Source organism: Notamacropus eugenii, chromosome 2, assembly GCF_028372415.1.
Source record: "Notamacropus eugenii isolate mMacEug1 chromosome 2, mMacEug1.pri_v2, whole genome shotgun sequence".
Classification (NCBI taxonomy): Eukaryota; Metazoa; Chordata; class Mammalia; order Diprotodontia; family Macropodidae; genus Notamacropus; species Notamacropus eugenii.
Window position 1 is genome coordinate 4,628,061 of NC_092873.1, and position 21,201 is coordinate 4,649,261.

General features: G+C 39.6%; 1 protein-coding gene and 1 pseudogene across 1 annotated transcript; both read right to left on the bottom strand.

The window, feature by feature from the left end:
- Positions 1-1,417: 1,417 nt before the first annotated feature.
- On the bottom strand, positions 1,418-10,324 carry LOC140523363 (olfactory receptor 5B21-like). Its single transcript, XM_072638276.1, has 2 exons — positions 10,315-10,324; positions 1,418-2,385 (listed from the first exon to the last, which is right to left on the bottom strand). The coding sequence occupies exons 1-2, from the start codon at positions 10,322-10,324 to the stop codon at positions 1,418-1,420; spliced, it is 978 nt and encodes a 325-aa protein (XP_072494377.1).
- Positions 10,325-17,755: 7,431 nt separating this feature from the next.
- On the bottom strand, positions 17,756-20,107 carry LOC140522067 (OCIA domain-containing protein 1 pseudogene; annotated as a pseudogene).
- Between the last annotated feature and the right edge of the window lie 1,094 nt (positions 20,108-21,201).

Below are 21,201 nucleotides of genomic sequence, written 5' to 3' on the forward strand. Positions count from 1 at the left end.
AGAGAGTGAGGGAATCCATACTGGACAGCAGAGGCATCAAAATATGCAAGGTCCCTTGCTGAAAGCAGTTTTTCCCATGAAATTATTCCTTAGAGGTGCTTTGGTGGTGGCAGAGTGGATAACAAAAGTCTCCTTCTTAACCTGCTGTCCCATGGGGTTCTCTGTTTTCTTCTGGATGCACCTTCATCATGCACAATCAGTCTTCCTACCACAGAAGAGCTTTAAAAACCCCACTACTGAAAGTGCCAACTTGGAGTCTCAGTCTTCTTAACAAGAAGAAAAAAGCATAAAATGTTTCAAATATATTTGTTTTATTTAACCTTCACCCTGATCCTATGATTTTGGTATGTAGGGGAAGCATCATCCTTGTTTGTCACATTGGGAATACTAAGACTCAAATGAGAATATTCAGTCTCAGAGAAGTGTCTTGGAAAAGGACATATAGCTATTAAGTAGAATGGACAAGACTCAAACTCAAGCCAGTCTTCTTATACTTTCTTTTTGTCATTAGGCCTCTAAGTGATTTCTCATGGTTGTGTTGAATCAAAAATAAGAATTTTTTATTCACTTGCTAACAAAATCCCCAAATATTTGGGATTAGAGACAAATTGGAATTTCAAGGTGTCATCAGTCAATTTATTAATGAAATGCAAAATTCACTAATAATTCTCCCAAACCATATATTTATACTCGTTCAAGTATAAAATCAGAGTACTACAATAACAGGACTTAGGAATTCAATCACCAAGTTACTAATATTTTAATAAGCAGGTACTTTTTGAAGCTGTCCTCTGCTTCCCAGTATCAGCAAATTATAGTAAGCAGATAAAATTAGTATGCAGCAGGGATCCAGAAATGAATAAAATTATTGATGGATGGGATCAAAGAGAGTCCCACAAGCAGTTGTGTATATGTGAAATAGATCTGGGCTAATTTCAGGTGGTGTAAGCTCACAGGTTTGTGTGAACGGTATATTCTCAGGTGCCTACCTGGAGAATCATTCTTAGAGGGCATTGTCAAATCTGCTACTGAGGCATAAAGACCTGAAAGACTTTATACTTACCCAGCTTAAAATCTGAAGTGAAAGTGTGAATTGAAGAGCACATAGAGGGCAAGGCTTGGAATTTAGAAGATTTGAATTTGGTTTTGCTTTGGGATGCTGAGCAAGTCATTTAACTGCCATATTGCCCCAGGAAAATCATTAGGACTGAACTACTAAGTCTTAGACTGGTTATGATTTATAAATCTATAACAGTGAAGTCATACATCAAGATTCATAGGACCATACATCTAGAACTACAAGGGAACTCAGAAGTCATCTAGTCCAATGTCACTTCAATTTAGAGATGACTAAAGCCCATTCAGTCAAAGCCAGAAAGAAATGCCACAAATGAAATTCCTCTATTTGGTGCAAAATTTAAACATTCCTGGAAAACTTCACCTGTTTGATCATTTTGATGAGGGCATTTTTTACTTCCTTGTTCCTCAAGCTGTAAATCATGGGGTTCAACATAGAAATCACCACTGTGTAAAAGAGAGATGCTATTTTATCAGTATCCATGGAGTGGCTGGAGCCAGGTTGTAAGTACATGAAGACGATTGTCCCGTGGAAAATAGAGACAGCAATAAGGTGGGAGGCACAGGTGGAAAAAGCTTTTTGGCGTCCCTCAGCTGACTGTATCCTTAGGATGGCAATGAAAATGAACAGGTAGGAGATCAAGATGACCAAGAGAGTAAAGAAGACATTAAAACCAATAATAAAGAAGCTGATTAACTCAATGACATGGGTATCTGAGCAGGCGAGAGCCAAGAGTGGAGGGATATCACAGAAAAAGTGATGGACCACATTGGACCTACAGAAGGAGAGACTGAAGGTTTCTCCTGCATGGATGGAAGCATTCGCAAAGCCACAGATGTAGGAGCCAATGACCAGGCAAATGCATACACCCTTTGTCATGGTGGTGGTGTAGTGGAGGGGCTTACACACAGCTGCATAACGGTCATAGGCCATGGCAGCCAAGAGGTAGCATTCTGCTGTGCCAAAGCCAAAAAAGAAGAAGAACTGGGCAGCACATTCTGAGAAGGATATGACCTTATTCCCTGAGTTGAGGGCAGCTGCCACCTTGGGAGCTATAGTTGAGGAGTAGCCGAGATCTACAAAGGAAAGATTACTGAAGAAAAAGTACATTGGAGTGTGGAGGCGGGAGTCAGAATGGATCAACACCATCATTCCCAAGTTCCCTGCAACGGTGAGAAGATAAATGAACAAAAACACCAGGAATAGTGGGAGATGAAGCTTGGGGTTATCTGTAAGACCCAAGAGAATGAACTCTGTTACTTCATTGCTGTTTCCCATGACCTGTGACTCCTTCTTATTTCTCCTTCCTATTGGGAAAAGGAAAGGAAGCCCATTTAATTGGGATACAGTCATTCATTCGTTTGACAGGCATTTACTGAACAGCTACTACATGCCACATGCTATGCTATATGCTGGGGACACAGGAAGAAAAACTAAGCAGCCCTTGTCCTCCTTAGCCTTAGCTTGCATTCTATTCTTGCATGCATACACATGAATAAATACAAAATCTTAACAAAGAAGGTAAAATATATAGTAGGAAGAGGTACATAAACACCAGGTACCTTCATGTAATAAGTGGTTGATATGACTTTCCCTAGGTCTAGATTCTGGTCATTCCAGAAAGTCATTTAAGAATCAATGGAGTGGGGAATTACTAGACACAAAAAAGGCATGAATTCATGTGAAAAATCACATAGAAAATAAATCCTGTCTAAAATATGTTTGTTTTAGGAAGTTAGATCTTTCCCCAACAAGGTAAGAAGTTTAATCATTTATGGTTGAATTGTTTTCAGCAATGAGGTAGCACAGTGGATAGAGTACCAGCCAGGTCTGAAGTCAGGAAGATCTGAGTTCATATCTGGCTTAGATACTTCCTAGCTGTAACTCTGGGCAAGTCATTGAACCTTTGTCTGTCTCAGTCTCCATACCTATAAAATGGGGATAATAATAGCACCTGCCTGCCAGGATTATTAAGAGGATAAAATATCTGTGGTTACTGTTCCTCCTTCCTTCTCAAAGTAGACCAATGATATCAAGCAGGTGATGTCTTGACTTGCAAATGAATTGGATGTAAGTGAGTCCAATCTGGGCAGAGTTATCCACCTCACCCTCTCCACTAGAGTCATCAGAATCCAGGTATAAGATATAGGTCAGGAAGACTGGTGATGACCTGATGAAGTAGCCTTTTTAAACTATGGCCTTTCCTAGGTTTCAGTTTGTCTGAGGCAACACCTATTCAGTGGTTAAAGGATACATGAGAATGAAGTTAAAAGATGATTTAGTTTTCTTTCTCAAAAGAATCTTTCTAGAAGGAAGATGTTCAGGGTTTCTGTCCAGAACAGAAACAATTACTGTTTACACTCATTCTGAGCCAACAAATCCCAAACAATTACTAAGTGAGGCTTGGGCTGAGGCCTGTTTTTGGCCAATTACTGAGAGTCAGAATGGTTTGGGTTTGAAGACACAGTCCAGTAGCTACATCTGAATCCCAATGGGCTTGATCATAACTGGATTTTCTAGAGCTACATTTCAAGAAATCATAAATGAAAACTGAGGATAGATTGAGAGAACATTCATAAAGCTCTTAGTCAAACTTCAAGGGTTATATAAATATTAGCTATTATTCTCAAGCAGACCTCTTGGATTCTGGCACATGTGATGCCTGGCTGTTATTCTTTGGAACATATAACAGTTGAATGGAAGTTACTCAGAAAAGCCAGTGCTTTAAGCTCCACCAACAGAAGGAGGGTAAACTGATTGGGAAAGTTGTAACTCCTAATTAGAACCAAGGTATTTTAGATAGAGTTTTATTTTCTATGTGATTCTTTCTCTTGGATTTATGCCTTTTCTTTGACTATAGCTATGATGATCCCTAGGTAGACCTAAAAGCATGGTGGGGCAAAGGTGGAAAAGAAAAAGGGACAGGGTAATCTCCCTTCTTCCACAATCTTTACCTCAGTCAGAAGCAATGAAATCTGCCAGGACATGTTCCTTCTCCTTTGGTCAGTGAAGAAATCTAAATGTCCCAGAATAGTGCTTCTCCCTGATAACTACAATTGTCTTCCCACTCAACTAGCAAGAAGAAACTTCAGAGAGAATGAGAAGGAGGGAGCTTCCCCAGGATCACACTCCAGGTGAGCTCCACCCTCCTGCTGTCTGAGGCACAATGAAGTTGGGGGGTGCCAGGCTAGGAATGGATCTGCTCTCAAGAAAAGAGACCTTTGACAAATTCATTTCTCTGGACATTAGGAAAGGAATGACAATGGGATGGGAAGGAGAGCAGGAGATTTTTTAAAGCTTTGCTGGTTCTGAGACCCATAAAAAGGGCTGGAAGGTTGGAGGTGTTCAGAAGCAGCCACAGTCCCCTTCTAGCTTGAAAATCTCCACTTAGTGGACTGGCATGGGGAAATTTTTGTCTATTTTATGGACTTTGTACAAGCCACACTGTTCTTAATAATAAAGGCTTACAAGGATTTAGAGCTAGAAAAGAGGGCCAAGTGCAACTAGAAACTTCCTTCTATTTTGGAAAAAAAAACCCAAGAACCTGATAAAAATGACTTGGTTATAGCAAAACTGGATTTTGAATCCAGATTCTGTAATTTTAAGACCTCTGTGAAATGCACATTGCAAACTCTTTGGTGGAAAAAAAAAGGAAAGGAATCTGAAAGTACATGGTATTATCTTGCTGGATTCCCACAATAGTTGTGAGGTAGGTAGGGCAGTTGATAGCATTTTCATTTGACAGTTAAGGAAACTGAGGAACAGGCTGGCTAGGAGATGTGTCCAAGGTCACATAGCTTTAAAGCAATAGAGATGAGGCCTCCTGACTTCCAAGTCAGTGTTCTCTCTACATAACTACACTGTAACTTTTTTGATGAGGCAAGTAGGGGAAAAATAATTCACATTAATCGAGGCATCCTTGTGCCTAAAAAGGCTCAGGAGAAACATCCTGCCTTCTGTCTCCACACCAGCAATGATATTTCATGATAAATTTACCATAGTCATCATTCCCAAATATGAGGCAGGAATACTGGGCTAGAGATATTCCAAGAAAGCCAAAAATCTAATTTTGTATGTATTGTGAATGGGTTTCCAAGACTTTTTGACTCTTAATTGATCAATTTCCCTTTGCTGAAAGTGACCACTTTCTCTTATTAACTGAAGCTTCTCTGATCTAATCAATTGAAAAAAAGTCATATTTCTGCTATGGATTCACCTTATCGAATTACCCCACTTCAAACTCTCATCATTACCCAACAACAGTTAATATTATAGGTCCCTGATTCTTGATACTCTCTGTGCTTTCTTGATGTGAAATTATTTCCACTCTGTATTGCATTAATAAATGATCCCAAATGAAAGCCAGAAGAGGTAAATCTGTGTAGTGATTTAGTAGGATACTAGAGGAGGAGAAAGAAATGGCTTTGGTAATTGCTAGTAAGATTAAAAAAAAAAATGAGTCCATGTGTATACGGGCTAAGGCTCCTAGGGATCCTTATAGGACCCTAACAGTATTTAAAGGTCCTCAATCGGACCCATGATTTAATACCTGTGAAATTAACTTCATGGATGTAAAAGTCAGTCTTCAGAAGGAAAAGATATTGAGAGTCATTTAGCCTGAAGTCAGGGAGTCAGTAGATACTTCATAATTGCCTAGTACGTGCCAGATACTTTGTGTGCTAAGCCCAAGGGATACAAAAACCAAAGGCAAAGCATGTTCTCACAGTCTAGTGGAACAGAAAACATGCAAACAGGTATGTACAAACAGGATTAATTGGAAATACTCAACTGAGAGAAGGCATTAGCATTAAGAACGATCAGAAAAGGATTCCTATAGAAGGTGGGATTTAACTGAACTTGAAAGAAGCCAGGGAGATTAGGACGTGAAGTTGAGAAGCAGCGAAAACAGAACTGAAATAAAAATGTCTAAACATTTTACATATCCAAAGAGAGACAGACAAACAGACAGAGAGAGATAGAGACAAAGAACAGACAAATTTGGGTATGCAATTAAAAAAAATAAGAACAAGAACAAAATTCTGAATGTTGAAGAGATAACAAAAATGAAAACAAGTATAGAATGTGTAAATAAAATTATCAATAATTCTTTTGAAAAAATTAATAAAATAGTCAGTGTGAGCTCATTCCATAGAAAATATCAAATTAACAATATCAAAAAATTTTAATAAAATTCAAAAGAAGATGAGATAAAAGTAATTGTTTCAAGCTATCATGCTTAATTTTAAGTTTTACAACAACAAAAATCTTGATAATAATATTTAATGCATATTTCTAAAAACAATGTAAATTCAGGAAATGTTCAAAAGATATTGACAAAATACAGAATCTATAACTGACCTAGGAAAAAGAGCTTGATGATGCCATAAATGAACTAATAAAGTAGAGCTGGAAGTGGGATAAGGAATACACCTTGGTGGTTGAGGACTTAGTCTCTGAGTTCACATCTTCAACCAGTGAAATATGTTGTTTCTTTTTTTTTTCTTTAATTTATTTAACTTTTAACATTCATTTTCACAAAATTTTGGGTTCCAAATTTTCTCCCCTTTTGTCCCCTCCACCCACCCCAAAACACCGAGTGTTCTAATTGCCTCTGTCTGCCAATCTGCCCTCCCTCCCTCCCCACCCCTTCCCTTTGGAAGGCAAGCAATTCAATATAGGCCAAATCTGTGTAGTTTTGCAAATGACTTCCATAATGTCATGTTGTATAAGACTAACTATATTTCCCTCCATCCTATCCTGTCCCCCATTACTTCTATTCTCTCTTTTGATCCTGTCCCTCTCCATGAGTGTTGACCTCAAATTGCTCCCTCCTCCCCATGCTCTCCCTTCCATCATCCCCCCCACCCTGTTTATCCCCTTATCCCCCACTTTCCTGTATTGTAAGATAGGTTTTCATACCAAAATGAGTGTGCATTTTATTCCTTCCTTTAGTGGAATGTGATGAGAGTAAACTTCATGTTTTTCTCTCATCTCCCCTCTTTATCCCTCCACTAATAAGTCTTTTGCTTGCCTCTTTTATGAGAGATAATCTGCCCCATTCCATTTCTCCCTTTCTCCTCCCAATATATTTCTCTCTCACTGCTTGATTTCATTTTTTTAAGATATGATCCCATCCTCTTCAATTCACTCTGTGCACTCTGTCTCTATGTGTGTGTGTGTGTGCGTGTGCATGGGTGTGTGTGTAATCCCACCCAGTACCCAGATACTGAATAGTTTCAAGAGTTACAAATATTGTCTTTCCATGTAGGAATGTAAACAGTTCAACTTTAGTAAAGTCCCTTATGACTTCTCTTTGCTATTTACCTTTTCACGCTTCTCTTCATTCTCGTGTTTGAAAGTCAAATTTTCTTTTCAGCTCTGGTCTTTTCATCAAGAATGCTTGAAAGTCCTCTATTTCATTGAAAGACCAATTTTTCCCCTGAAGTAGTATACTCAGTTTTGCTGGGTAAGTGATTCTTGGTTTTAGTCCTAGTTCCTTTGACTTCTGGAATATCCTATTCCACACCTTTTGATCCCTTAATGTAGAAGCTGCTAGATCTTGTGTTATCCTGATTGTATTTCCACAATATTTGAATTGTTTCTTTCTAGCTGCTTGCAATATTTTCTCCTTGACCAGGGAACTCTGGAATTTGGCCACAATGTTCCTAGGAGCTTCTCTTTTTGGATCTCTTTCAGGCAGTGATCTGTGGATTCCTTGAATACTTATTTTGCCCTCTGGTTCTAGAATCTCAGGGCAATTTTCCTTGATAATTTCATGAAAGATAATGTCTAGGCTCTTTTTTTGATCATGGCTTTCAGGTAGGCCCATAACTTTTAAGTTGTCTCTCCTGGATCTATTCTCCAGGTCAGTTGTTTTTCCAATGAGATATTTCACATTCTCTTCCATTTTTTCATTCTTTTGGTTTTGTTTTGTGATTTCTGGGTTTCTCATAAAGTCATTAGCCTCCATCTGTTCCATTCTAATTTTGAAAGAACTATTTTCTTCAGTGAGCTTTTGAATCTCCTTTTCCATTTGACTAATTCTGCTTTTGAAAGCATTCTTCTCCTCATTGGCTTTTTGAACCTCTTTTGCCAATTGAGGTAGCCTATTTTTCAAGGTGTTATTTTCTTCAGAATTTTTTTTTGGTCTCCTTTAGCAGGGTGTTTACTTGTTTTTCATGCTTTGCTTGCATGTCACTCAATTCTCTTCCCAGTTTTTCCTTCATCTCTCTAACTTGATTTTCAAAATCCTTTTTGAGCTTTTCCATGGCCTGAGCCCATTGGATGGGCTGGGATACGGAAGCTTTGACTTCTGTGTCTTTCCCTGATGGTAAGCATTGTTCTTCCTCATTAGAAAGGAAGGGAGGAAATGCCTGTTCACCAAGAATGTAACCTTCTATAGTCTTATTTTTTTTTCCTTTTTCTGGACATTTTCCCAGCCAGTGACTTGACTTCTGAGTTTTCTTTCCACCCCCACCATGCCTCCAGATCTGCCCAGCCAGCACTTGGGGCCTGAGATTCAAATGCTGCTTCCCAGCCTCAGGGCTTTGGGCAGGAGCAGAGCTGCTGTTCAGTGTGGGATTAAGTTCAGGTGCTCAGGTCAGGGCAGGGCCGCCTCACGGGGCTCAGTTCCCTCAGGGGGTTTATGCAGAGACCTTCAACAATGGATCCAAACTCCTGCCTGCTTGGGGAGCCCTGGTCTGCTCCCACCTCCACTGCTGCCTCCCAAGGGGGCCTGAGTTATGGGGGCACCCCACTCCCTTCTCGACCCACAAAAGAGACCCTCTCACCGACCCTTGTCACCTGTGGGTGGAGGGACTCGCGCAGTTGCTGGAGATTCCATCCCTGAAGCCTGCTCAGATCTGCTCCTTTCAGCGCTGTGCCACCGAGGCAGGGTTGGGCTCTGCTCCAGGTCCAGGGCACGAGGGACCTTTTGAGAGAGGTTTTCAGGCTCTCAGGAGCAGAAATCTGGTCCACTCTGTTGTTCTGTGGCTTCTGCTGCTCCAGAATTCGCTGGTGGTTCTTTTTTTTTACAGGTATTTTATGGGCAGTGGGTTCGGAGGTAGCATATGTGTGTCTTTCTACTTTCATCTTGGCTCCACCTCCCCAAAATATGTTGTTTCTGATCAGAATTTGTTGGCAAATAAAAGCCCTGCAAGGTGTTAAATGAAATATAGAAAATCTGATGATATTATAATGTGAGACGGGGCCTAAATTCTCCAGAAATTCTTCCACCCTCTGTACTCCGACTTTATTTAAACCTGCTGCCATTCCAATGAGGGTGATGTCAGGAGTTTGATAGATGGCCTAAAGTTGAGCATTGGCTAAGCATTTGGAATGAGAGGGGACTGAGGAGGGGTGGGACCCTATAGACCAGAGATTCTTACTCTTTTTTGATGTCTTGGACACCTTTGAAAATATGATGAATCCTATGAAATCATATTCACAGAAATGTTTTCAAAAGTATAAAATAAAATGCATAAACCTACATAGAAAGCCAAATATATGGAAATATAGTTATTAAAATATATCTATAGATAGACATAGACATTTGATAGATAGATGCATAGATACACAGATAAATAGATAGATAGATAGATAGATAGATAGATAGATAGATAGATAGATAGATAGATAGATGGACAGAAAGATAGATAGATTTTAAATTCACAGAGCCCAAGATAATAAAAAACCAATTACAGAGGAAGGAAAGTCCAGGAAGCATCTGTGATACAGTGTCTAAGCTTTGAAGTAAAGCAACATGAGCTCTAATTCTATCTTTGCCATAAACTGGACGTGTAACCATGGGCAAGTGACTTCTTCTGGTCTCACAGTTATCATCTCTAAAATTATGGGACTGGACCAATTCTATACATATTTATTGGGTGACTGCTTAAGTGCAAGACACTGAAAGCAAAGACAAAAATTTCCCCATCACAGCTGCTTCTATCACAAAAACCAACCCTTAGGTCTCTTAGTGCAAGCTGAGAAAGTCATCTCCTTGTCTTCCCTGCTCCTAGTTGTCTGCCATAAACCTAGTGGCAGAAGAGGGACAATAAGGATTGCCCTAGATCCCAGGATTTTGTGGGCATCAATTTGCCTCTTTCTGTACTTTGTTTAAGAACGGATTAGGAACCTTTTTGTTCCCATATATAAACGCCTGTTTCTCAGAAAGTTTTCCACCTTTCCTACCTTGGTTGTGACTACTCTCCACTTGCTTATTAGGACCAACATACCTGGCTCCATGAGGATTTGGGAACCTTCTGTGATGGTTAATTTGCAGGCGGATCAACCTGCTGGTCTTAAAATGAAAGGACCTATGCCTAGCAAAGAGTTAGAGTCATGGCTCTCAGACGGTAAATGTCTCAATTTTCCAGGATGTTTCTGAGGTCAAGAAAAGAAAGTGGACTTTAAAATGTAAAAATAGTCTTTACAAAAGGTACATTCTTTGTCAGACCCTCAATCTGGATTTTTGGTGCAGAAGAGTCAGTATGTCTCTGATCTGCAGGAGGTTTCAGATGTCAAAGCATTTGCACAGGTTGTACTAAGAAGATGCTTTGACCTAAAACCAGTTGCTGTGAGGAGTAGGTGCATGATGGAAACTAAAATGGGCCTACCAGGGGTATATAGTGCAGGAGAGGCATATTCCACTGATCAGAGGGACTGAGATCAAACAGAAACTTGCACATGTCTATGTTTCTGAGTCCTCTGGGGCAGAGGTCTCTTGTGGTTGGATCTCCAGGTTCAAAGTTCTGTTAACAATTGAACAAGCAATTAAACAGCTATTTCTCAAGATATAGTATGATGGAACCCTAATTATTACAGAAGGAGACTGAAAAATATATATGAAGGAGGGAGTATCATATGATCATAGTCACAGAATGTTAGAATCAACTGTGTCCTAAAATTTAAATGACAGAACTGTGAAGAACCTTGGGGCATGGAACCTTAGAATTAGAAGGGACCTGTGACATGCTGTGTTTGATATTCTAATCTCCCTTCCAGCTTCAAAGTTCTATGTTCTTAGGTCCCCCAACCCAGCTCACACATTATATTCTAAGGTCTCTTCTATCTCTGATATTTTATGCTCTGTGATCTGAGCTGGAAGGGATATTTGATACTAGTTTAGTTGAGGCCTCTCAATTTTACAGAAGAGAAACTGAGGTCCAGAAAGAAGGGTTCAAGGGCACATAGTTTGTCCAGTGTTCTCCCTCCTCTAAAATGACAAATCAGGATATATCAAGAAGGAACTCTTTTACCAACTGGTTTTCAGATGTTTGTTAGAATTAACACTGTCCCCAACAAATGAAATGTGCAAGGAAGATGCCCGTATAGATTTCACATTAAAATAAAATTATACAGCACTTTACATCAAAAAAGTACTTTGAATGTGATATAGCCAGAAAATATCAAGAAGATAGATCATTTAGTCCAAACCTCTAATTTAACAGACAGGGCAACTGAGACCCAGACAGATGACTTACCTAAAGTCACACAAGCAGTGGAGTTTCAAGACCCTGATTCTAGTCTCTGCCATTAAACTCTGTCCAAATGCATCAAACTTCCTCCTTTAGTATCCCATTTCTTTATTTGTTGGTTGTAATAAAATTGCTAGGGCAGTCAGGTGGTTCAGTGCACAGAGCACTGGACTTGGAAAAAGGAAGAAAGGAAGCTACCATTTCATTTTGTCCCCTAATTGCCAGACTTCTCAGGTGAGAAGACCTCAGACACTGCTCCCCCACCCTCACCCAATGAAATAGAATCCAGGGCCTTCTGTCTCCTGCCATATGCAGTGTGTCCATGAGCAAAGGATGCTGGGGGCTGACTCCCTCCCATCTCCCCCAAAGCAACCCTTCCCATATTCACTAGTACAAGGCAATATCTGTCCTCTCCCTTCCAGTCCAATCTCTCACCTGTGATATGGAGAACTTCCTGTTAATTGTATCTTATTCTGATCACTCAGTCCCCTCCCCTGCCCCAGGCAATGGAGTAAGTTTGTAAGTAGCCATTATAAAAAGGAAATTGGATTTACAAAGGAAGGAGCTGCTATAAATATTTTTATACATATAGGCCCTTTTCTGTTTTGATTTTTTTATCTCTTTTGGGATAGACACCTAGTAGTGATATTGCTATGTCAAATGCTGTTCATGTTTTACAGCCCGTTGAGCATAGTAATAAATTACTCTACAAAAATGATTGAATCAGTTCACAACTCCCACAGAAGAGCATTAGTGTCTCATTTTTTTCCACATTCCCTCCACCATCGCTCATTTTTTCTTTTCTGTCCTGTTAGCTAATTTAATTGGCATGAGGTAGAAATGCAGAAGTGTATTTAGTTTTCATTTCTCCAACCAATAGTGAATTAGAGAATGTTTTCATATGCCTATAGACAGTTTTGATTACTTTGATTACTTCATCAGACATGAAGTAAAAGATATAGGAAATACCACTTTTCATCATTTATCAGTTAGGGAGTGGCTCTTATTTTTATAAATTTAACTCAGTTCTCTATATGATTAAGAAATGAGGTCTTTATCAGAGAAACTTGCTTCAAATTTTTTTTCAGTTACTCTTACTAACTGTATTTCCCTCCATCCTATTCCCTACCCCATTTCTTCTGTTCTCTCTCTCCTTTTACCCTATCCCTCCTCAAAAGTGTTTTGCTTCTGACTACCCCCTCTTCCAATCTGTCCTTCCTTCAAGACCCTCCCACTTCTCTTCTCCCCTTCTCCTTCTACTTTCCTGTAGGATAAGATAGATTTCACTTCGCAATTGAGTATGTAATTTATTCCCTCTTCGAACCAATACTGATAAGAGTAAAGTTCCTTCAGTCTCCTTCACCTCCCCCATCTTCCCCTCCACTCAAAAAGCTTTTTCTTGCTTCTTTTATGTGAAATAATTTATCCCATTCCAGTCTCCCTTCCCCCCTCCCAGTGCATTCCTCTCTTGATCACTAATGTTTTTTTATATTGTAGATAATATTCCTTCATATTCAACTCACAACTTTAACGTCTGTCTATAGTCTTCCTCAATAACTAGAAAGTTCCTATGAGTTATAAGTATCATGTTCCCATGTAGGAATGCAAACAGTTTAAGCTTTTTAAGTCCCTTATGATTTCCCTTTCCTGTTTACCATTTTATGCTTCTCTTGAGTCTTCTATTTGAAAGTTTAATTTTATATTCATCTCTGGTCTTTTCAAGAGGAATAATTTAAAGTTCTTGATTTGATTGAATGGTCATTTTTTCTCATGAAGGATTATATTCAGTTGGACTGGACAGGTGATTCTTGGTTGTGATCCTAGTTCCTTTGCCATCCAGAATATTACATTCCAAGCCTTTAATGGAGAAGCTACTAAATCTTGTGTTATCCTGACTGTGGCTCCATAATACTTGAATTGTTTCTTTCTGACTACTTGCTATGTTTTCTCCTTGACCTGGGAGCTCTGGAATTTGGCTATAATATTCCTGGCAATTGTCTTTTCAGTCTCTTTCAAATCTCTTTCAGGTTGTTTCTTTCAATTTTTATTTTACTTCTGATTCTAGAAAATCAGGGCAGTTTTCCTTTATACTTTCTAGAAAGTTGATATTTAGGCCCCCTTTCTGATCATGACTTTCAGGTAGTCCAATAATTTCCTGGTTCTGTTTTCCAGGTCAGTTGCTTTTTTCCAATTAGATTTTGCATATTGTCTCCTTTTTTTTTTTCACTCCTTTGGCTTCATTTTATTGATTCTCGATTTCTCATAAAGTCATTAGCCTCCATTTGCTACATTTTAACTTTTAAAAAAGTATTTTCTTCAGTGAACTTTTGTAGGTCCTTTTCCATTTGGCCAATTCTGCTTTTTAAGGTATACTTTTCCGCATTGGTTTTTTGGACATCCTTTGCCATTTGGTCTAGTGTGTTTTGCAAAATGTTATTTTCTTCAATATTTTTTTCTGTTTCTTTTATCAGATGGTTGATGCAGTTTTCATGATTTCTTGTATCACTGCCATTTCTTTCCCAAATTTGCCACTCCATCTCCTGCTTGGTTTTCTAAATCCTTTTTGAGCTCTTCCTTGTCCTGAAACCAATTCACATTTATCTCTGAGGCATTAGATGTAGGAACTTTAATTTTGTTGTCTTCTTCTGAGTGTTTTGATCTTCCTAGTAACCATATTAACTTTCTATAGTCAGAATTTATTTCTGCTTGTTTCTCTTTCCCAGATTATTACAATTTTTAACTCACTGTAAAGTAATACTCTGCTTCCAGGGTAAAAAACACACTGTTCCAAGCTTCAGGGTGTTTGTGTACCTTTTTTCAGAGAAACTTCTAGGGACCTGTAAGTTTTGAGTTCTTCCAAGGATTATAATCCAAGGAAAGTGTCTTTTTTTGCATATTATTTTCAACTTTAATTGACAAAATGTACATGAAGACAAGGCAAACATTTTAGGGAAAAGAAAACAAATTTTTCTTTTGTTTCTTTATTTAAAATTTATTTACTTAACTTTTAAAATTCATTTTCACAAAATTTTGGGTTCCAAATTTTCTCTCCATTTGTCCCCTCCCTGCACCCCAAAACACTGAGTTTTCTAATTGCTCCTATTACCAATCTGCCCCCTCTTCTATCATCCCTCCCTTCCCTTGTCCCCATCTTCTCTTTTGTCCTGTAGGGCCAGACAACTTTCTATACCCCATTACCTGTATTTCTTATTTCCTACTAACAAGAACAGTACTCGACAGTTTTTCCTGAAATTTTGAGTTCTAACTTCTCTTCATCCCTCCCTCCCCACCCATTCCATTCGGGAAGGCAAGCAAGTCAATGTATGCCATATCTGTGCAGTTTTGCAAATGATTTCCATAATAGTCGTGTTGTGTAAGACTAACTATATTTCCCTCCATCCTATTCTGCCCCCCATTGCTTCTATTCTCTCTTTTGATCCTCTCCCTCCCCAAGAGTGTTGACTTCAAGTTGCTCCCTCCTCCCATTGCCCTCCCTTCCATCATCCCCCCACCCTGTTTATCCCCTTGTCCCCCACTTTCCTGTATTGTAAGATACATTTTCATACCAAAATGAGTGCATTTTATTCCTTCCTTTAGTCAAATGTGATGAGTAAACTTCATATTTTTCTCTCACCTCCCCTGTTTTTCCCTCCATTAAAAAGTCTTTTGCATGCCTCTTTCATGAGAGATAATTTGCCCCATTCCAGTTCTCCCTTTCTCCTCCCAATATATTTCTCTCTCACCACTTAATTTCATGTTTTTAAGATATGATCCCATCCTATTCAATACACTCTGTGCTTTGCGTGTGTGTGTGTGTGTATGTGTAATCTCACGTACTACCTAGATACTGAAAAGTTTCAAGAGTTACAAATATTGTCTTTCCATGTAGGAATGTAAACAGTTCAACTTTAGTAAGTCCCTTATGACTTCTCTTTGCTGTTTACCTTTTCATGCTTCTCTTCATTCTTGTGTTTGAAAGTCAAATTTTCTTTTCAGCCCTGGTCTTTCATCAAGAATGCTTGAAAGTCCCCAATTTCATTGAAAGACCATTTTTTCCCTTGAAGTATTATACTCAGTTTTGCTGGGTAGGTGATTCTTGGTTTTAGTCCTAGTTCGTTTGACTTCTGGAATATGATATTCCACGCCCTTCGATCCCTTAATGTAGAAGCTGCTAGATCTTGTGTTATCCTAATTGTATTTCCACAATGCTTGAATTGTTTCTTTCAAGCTGCTTGCAATATTTTCTCCTTGACCTGGGAACTCTGGAATTTGGCCACAATGTTCCTAGGAGTTTCTCTTTTTGGATCTCTTTCAGGAGGTGATCTGTGGATTCCTTGAATATTTATTTTGCCCTCTGGTTCTAGAATCTCAGGGTAGTTTTCTTTGAAAATTTCATGAAAGATGATGTCTAGGCTCTTTTTTTGATCATGGCTTTCAGGTAGTCCCATAATTTTTCAATTGTCTCTGCTGGATCTATTTTCCAGGTCAGTTGTTTTTCCAATGAGATATTTCACATGATCTTCCATTTTTTCATTCTTTTGGTTTTGTTTTGTGATTTCTTGGTTTCTCATAAAGTCATTAGCCTCCATCTGTTCCATTCTAATTTTGAAAGAACTATTTTCTTCAGTGAGCTTCTGAACCTCCTTTTCCATTTGGCTAATTCTGCTTTTGAAAGCATTCTTGTCCTCATTGGCTTTTTGAACCTCTTTTGCCAATTGAGTTAGCCTATTTTTCAAGGTGTTGTTTTCTTCAGCATTTTTTGGGGTCTCCTTTAGCAGGGTGTTGACCTGCTTTTCATGCTTTTCTTGCATCTCTCTCATTTCTCTTCCCAGTTTTTCCTCCACCTCTCTAACTTGATTTTCAAAATCCTTTTTGAGCTCTTCCATGGCCTGTGCCCATTGAATATTAATTATGGATGTTTGGGATACAGAAGCTTTGACATTTATGTCTTTCCCTGATGGTAAGCATTGTTCTTCTTCATCAGAAAGGATGAGAGGAAATATCTGTTCACCAAGAAAGTAACCTTCTATGGTCTTATTTTTTTCCCCTTTCCTGGGCATTTTCCCAGCCAGTGACTTGACTTCTGAGTTTCCTTTCCACACCTACCATGCCTCTAGATTGGCCCAGCTAGCACTTAGGGACTGAGATTCAAATGCTGCTTCCCAGCCTCAGGGCTTTTGGTGGGGGTGGGGCTGTTACTCAGTGTGTGATTAAGTTCAGGTGCTCAGGTGGGGGCAGGGCCGCCACTCAGGGCTCAGTTCCCTTAGGGGGTTTATGTGGAGACCTTCAACAACGGATCTGAGCTCCTGCCTGCTTTGGGAGCCCCTATCTGCTGCTGCCTCTGCTGCTGCCTCCCAAGGGGGCCTGAGTTATGGGGACACCCCGCTTCCCTCTCGACCAGCCAAAGAGACCCTCTCACTGACCTTCAGCACCTGTGGGTGGAGGGACCTGCGTGGCTGCTGGAGATTCTATCCCCGAAGCCTGCTTGGATCTGCTCCTCTTGGCTCCACATGGCCAAAGCAGGGCTGGGCTCTGCTCCCAGTCTGGTGCATGATGGACCTTTGGTGTCTGTTTTCAGGGCTCTCTGGAATAGAAATCTCCTCCACTCTGTTGTTCTGTGGCTTCTGCTTCTCCAGAATTTGTTGGGAGTTCTTCTTTACAGGTATTTTATGGGCTGTGGGTTCGGAGCTAGCATATGTGTATCTTTCTACTCTGCCATCTTGGCTCCTCCACAAATTTTTCACATGGGGTTTTAATACTTAACATTTTGGTTGTTTTGCCCATATATGCACATACACTCATATAGTACTTGATCTGTTGATGTCTATTCCAATTGATCAGAGTCTTTTGATGATACATTTTAAGAGCAGTTGAACCATTTTTTGTAAATTATTTTATAAAATCCATAAAATTATAGTCCAGTACCTTCATTCATCCACTTGCTCAAGCAGTATACATCCACTGATACAATATTAACCATAAAGTCCATAATCAAATTCAAACCTTCCATTAAGCCATACTACTAAAACCCAAGTTTCTTTTAAATATGCTTTTGGAGACTGCTTCTGTACATTCCTGCAAATGCTCATGACCAGCTAAATGATGCTGGTTACCTGAAATTCTCTCCAGTAGACTCAACACAAATTCTCTTAAGTAGATGACAAAATTTTTCACTCATTTCGAGTATCTCCATGTTGATTTACTTTCCCTTGTTTTTTTTTGTTGTTTTCTTTTTGTGTGTGTGTGTGTGTGTTCCTTCCAGCATAGAGCTGAGTGGGGCCTCACCTTTTTGTGACAAGGCTACTTCATATATTTCTCTATTCTTGTTTCTTAATTATTCATATGTAATAACTTTTCTTTTAAGACTTTCTTCTACAATTTTATCACATCCTTATGCTTTATAATCAGTAATGCTAGTAGGAGTTGATTCATTCATGGACTGAAGGGGATTAGTTCATAAGGAGGAATAGGAACTTCTTTTGCACTGCTTTCAGATGTGAGAGATGTTCCAAAAGATGACTGCTCAGTTATTTTTGACTCAAATCCTGGCTTTGGTGAAAAATATCCAGGTGATGCAAAGTTGACTTTCCTGTCCCAGGCACAGACGTTCTCCAGGAGACGAATTTTTAAGTCTTTAAACTTCTCTTGGTAGGTTTTCACATAGGAAAATTTTCCAACAAAGTATCCCATTACACAAGCAAATGTATGTTTAGGGACAGAATTATATTTAGGGTGACTGGAAATAGTTCCTTTATCAATTAATCTCTGAATAACCAACCTGCTTCATGCAGAAAGGGGGACAGATCTGTATGAGAAGCTCTTTCAGTTACATTCACCAAAGATTCTTTTTTCTCTTCTGTTGGAATGTAATTGATTCCTGTGTTGAGGAGTGGTGTTCAGACTTATGCATTCTGCTCTGTCCCAAAATCAGTTCTTCTGCTCTTTCTTCCTGGCAGTGATGGCAGTGGCAGCACGGGCACACACGAGCCTCCCCACGCCTTCCACAAGCTGTGGGAGGGAAGGCAGGGCAGGAAGATGTCTTTACTACTGACCTGTTTTGTGCTCTGGTCTGTGAGTAACCACAACCACTCTTTTCTGCCCTGGAACTGTGAGGAAGTGTCCCCCCTCTACAGTAGCAGCATGCTTCACTGTGCTAGTACTCCTCCTTGTCCTAGTCCCAAGACTGTGACTCAGATCTGAGTATGGGCAAAACATTAGAGTCCTGCTTCAGTGTTAGCAAACAGACCCTCATGATCTCCTTCTGACAATTTGTTCAGCCTCATTACTGTCTGTGGGCTGAGAGCTCTAGAAACAGCTGCTGCAAGTGCTAATTCAGTGGTTCCCAAGGCCTCATCCTGCTTTGCAGGTGTAGGTGTGGCATGCACTGCATTGCACTCTACTCTCACTCAGGTACCACAGACCTTAACCGCTAACATTCAAAGTTGTTTTTGGTGTGTGGAGGCTAAGAATTCTGGAAACCGTTACTGTTGCCATTGATTCAGTAGCTGAGACCTGCTACTGGGTTTACTGGGACATAGCCTGCACAGGTATGGCCTCAGCTTGATTGCATTCCTCTCTCAGCTGGTGCAACAGATTTTTCTTGCTGAACTTCCAAGTTATCTAGGGCTAGAAAATTGCTTCACTCTTTGTTTTTGTGGGGACAACTCTTCTAGAATTTCTCTAGACTCATTATGCAAAGGTATTTAGCGGTGTTTAGGGGAAAGCTTGAGCAAGTTCTTGCCTTTACTGTGCCATCTTGGCTCCACCTCTCTGGTTTCTTCTGACTATACATTTTCATGGGCTATTCCCCAACACTGGAATGCTCTATCTCTTCATCTCTGCTTCCTACCTACCTGAGCAGGTGTCCTACAAGACTCAATTCAAATCTTATGTAACACACAGGGTTTCTTTTCAGTTTCTTCTACTACTATTAACTTCCTTCTGACATTACCTCCCATTGATACTGTATGTTTCTTGTATGTGCATATCTGCTGTCTATAGCCTTCTCCTTTTTAGAGTGAGTTCCTTTGAGGACATCAATGTATTTTTATCTTCTTTGTCATCCCAGTACTGATGCCTAGCATGTGTTTAGTAAATGATTGTTGACTGACTGGCCCCTTCTTGAATATAGGAGGTACCCAGGTCAAACTTCACAGCTGTAATGAAGTGGCTTCTTTGCATACCAGGTGATAGACCTTAGAGTGTGAGGGGGACTGTTTGCAGAGGGATCAAAATAGGCAAGACCATTTGCTGAAAGCTGTAGCCTTAGAGGTTTTGGGGTGGCAGCAGAAGGGATAATAATGCCTCCTTCCTAAACCTGCTGCTCAGTCCCAGGGAGCTCTCTATTCTCTCCTGGATTCACTCACCTTCACCACGCACAATCTGTCATCCTAACAGAGAAGAATTTTTCAAAACCCTACTACTGAATGTGCCAACTTGGAGTCTCAGCCTTCTTAACAGGAAGAAAAAAAGCTTAAAATGCTTCACATGTATTTGTTTTATTTAACCTTTACCTTGATCCTATGACATTAGTAGGTAAGGCAGGTATCATCCTTGTTTGTCACAGTGGGAAAATTAAAGGTCAAATGAGAATATTGAATCTCAGAGAGGTTAAGGGTCTTGTTAGGACAAAACGATACTAAGTGGAAGGAACAAGATCCAAACACAAGCCAGTATACTGACTCCTATCTTATTATGCCATTAGGCCCCTAAGTGTTTTCTTATGGTTGTGTGTAGATAAAAATAAAAATTAACCTCTTATTCCTCAACTATTCAAATCCCTAAATATCTGGGGTTAGAGATAAATTGAAACTCAAAGTTCCATCAGCCAAGTCAATAATGAAATGCAAAATTCAACATTAATTCTCCCAACATATATATTCACACTCTTTCAAGTATAAAACCAGAGCAATACAGCACTAAGATTTGGGAATTGAATCACCAAGTCATTATTATCTTAATAAGCAGGTAATTTTCCAAGCTGTCCTCAGCTTCCTGGTAGCAGCTAATTACAATGAGCAGATAACATCAGGATGCAGCAGGGATCCAGAAATGAACAGAATTCTTCATGGATGGGGCCAAAGTAAGGCTCGCAAGTGATTGTGTGCATGTGGAATAGGGCTGGCTAATTCCAGGTGGTATAAGCTGACAGGTTTGTGTAAAGGATATATTCTCAGGCACTTCCCTATAGAATCATTCTTGGAGAGCATTGTCAAATCAGATAGTCAAGGCATAAAGGCCTCGAAGAGTTCATATTTACTCAGCATAAAATTTGGAGTGAAAGAGTGAATGGAAGAGCACATAGAGGGCAGGGTTTAGAGTACAGAAGTATTGGACTTGGTTTCACAATGGGACCCTGAGTCAATCATTTAACCTCCATGTTACCCTAGGAAAAATATTAGGACTTAAATGCTAAGTCTTAGCCTAGCTGTGTTTTATAAATCTATGACAGTGGAGAGAGTTCTCATTCTTTCTTCAGTGAGGTCACACACCAAGATTCATAGGACCATCCATCTGAAGCTACAAGGAAACTGAGTACTCATCTAGTCCAATCTCACTTCAATTTAGAGATGAAGAAGGTGAGACCTATTAAGTCAAAGTCGACTAGGAGGGTCACAAGGGAAATTGCTCTATTTGGTGAAAAGT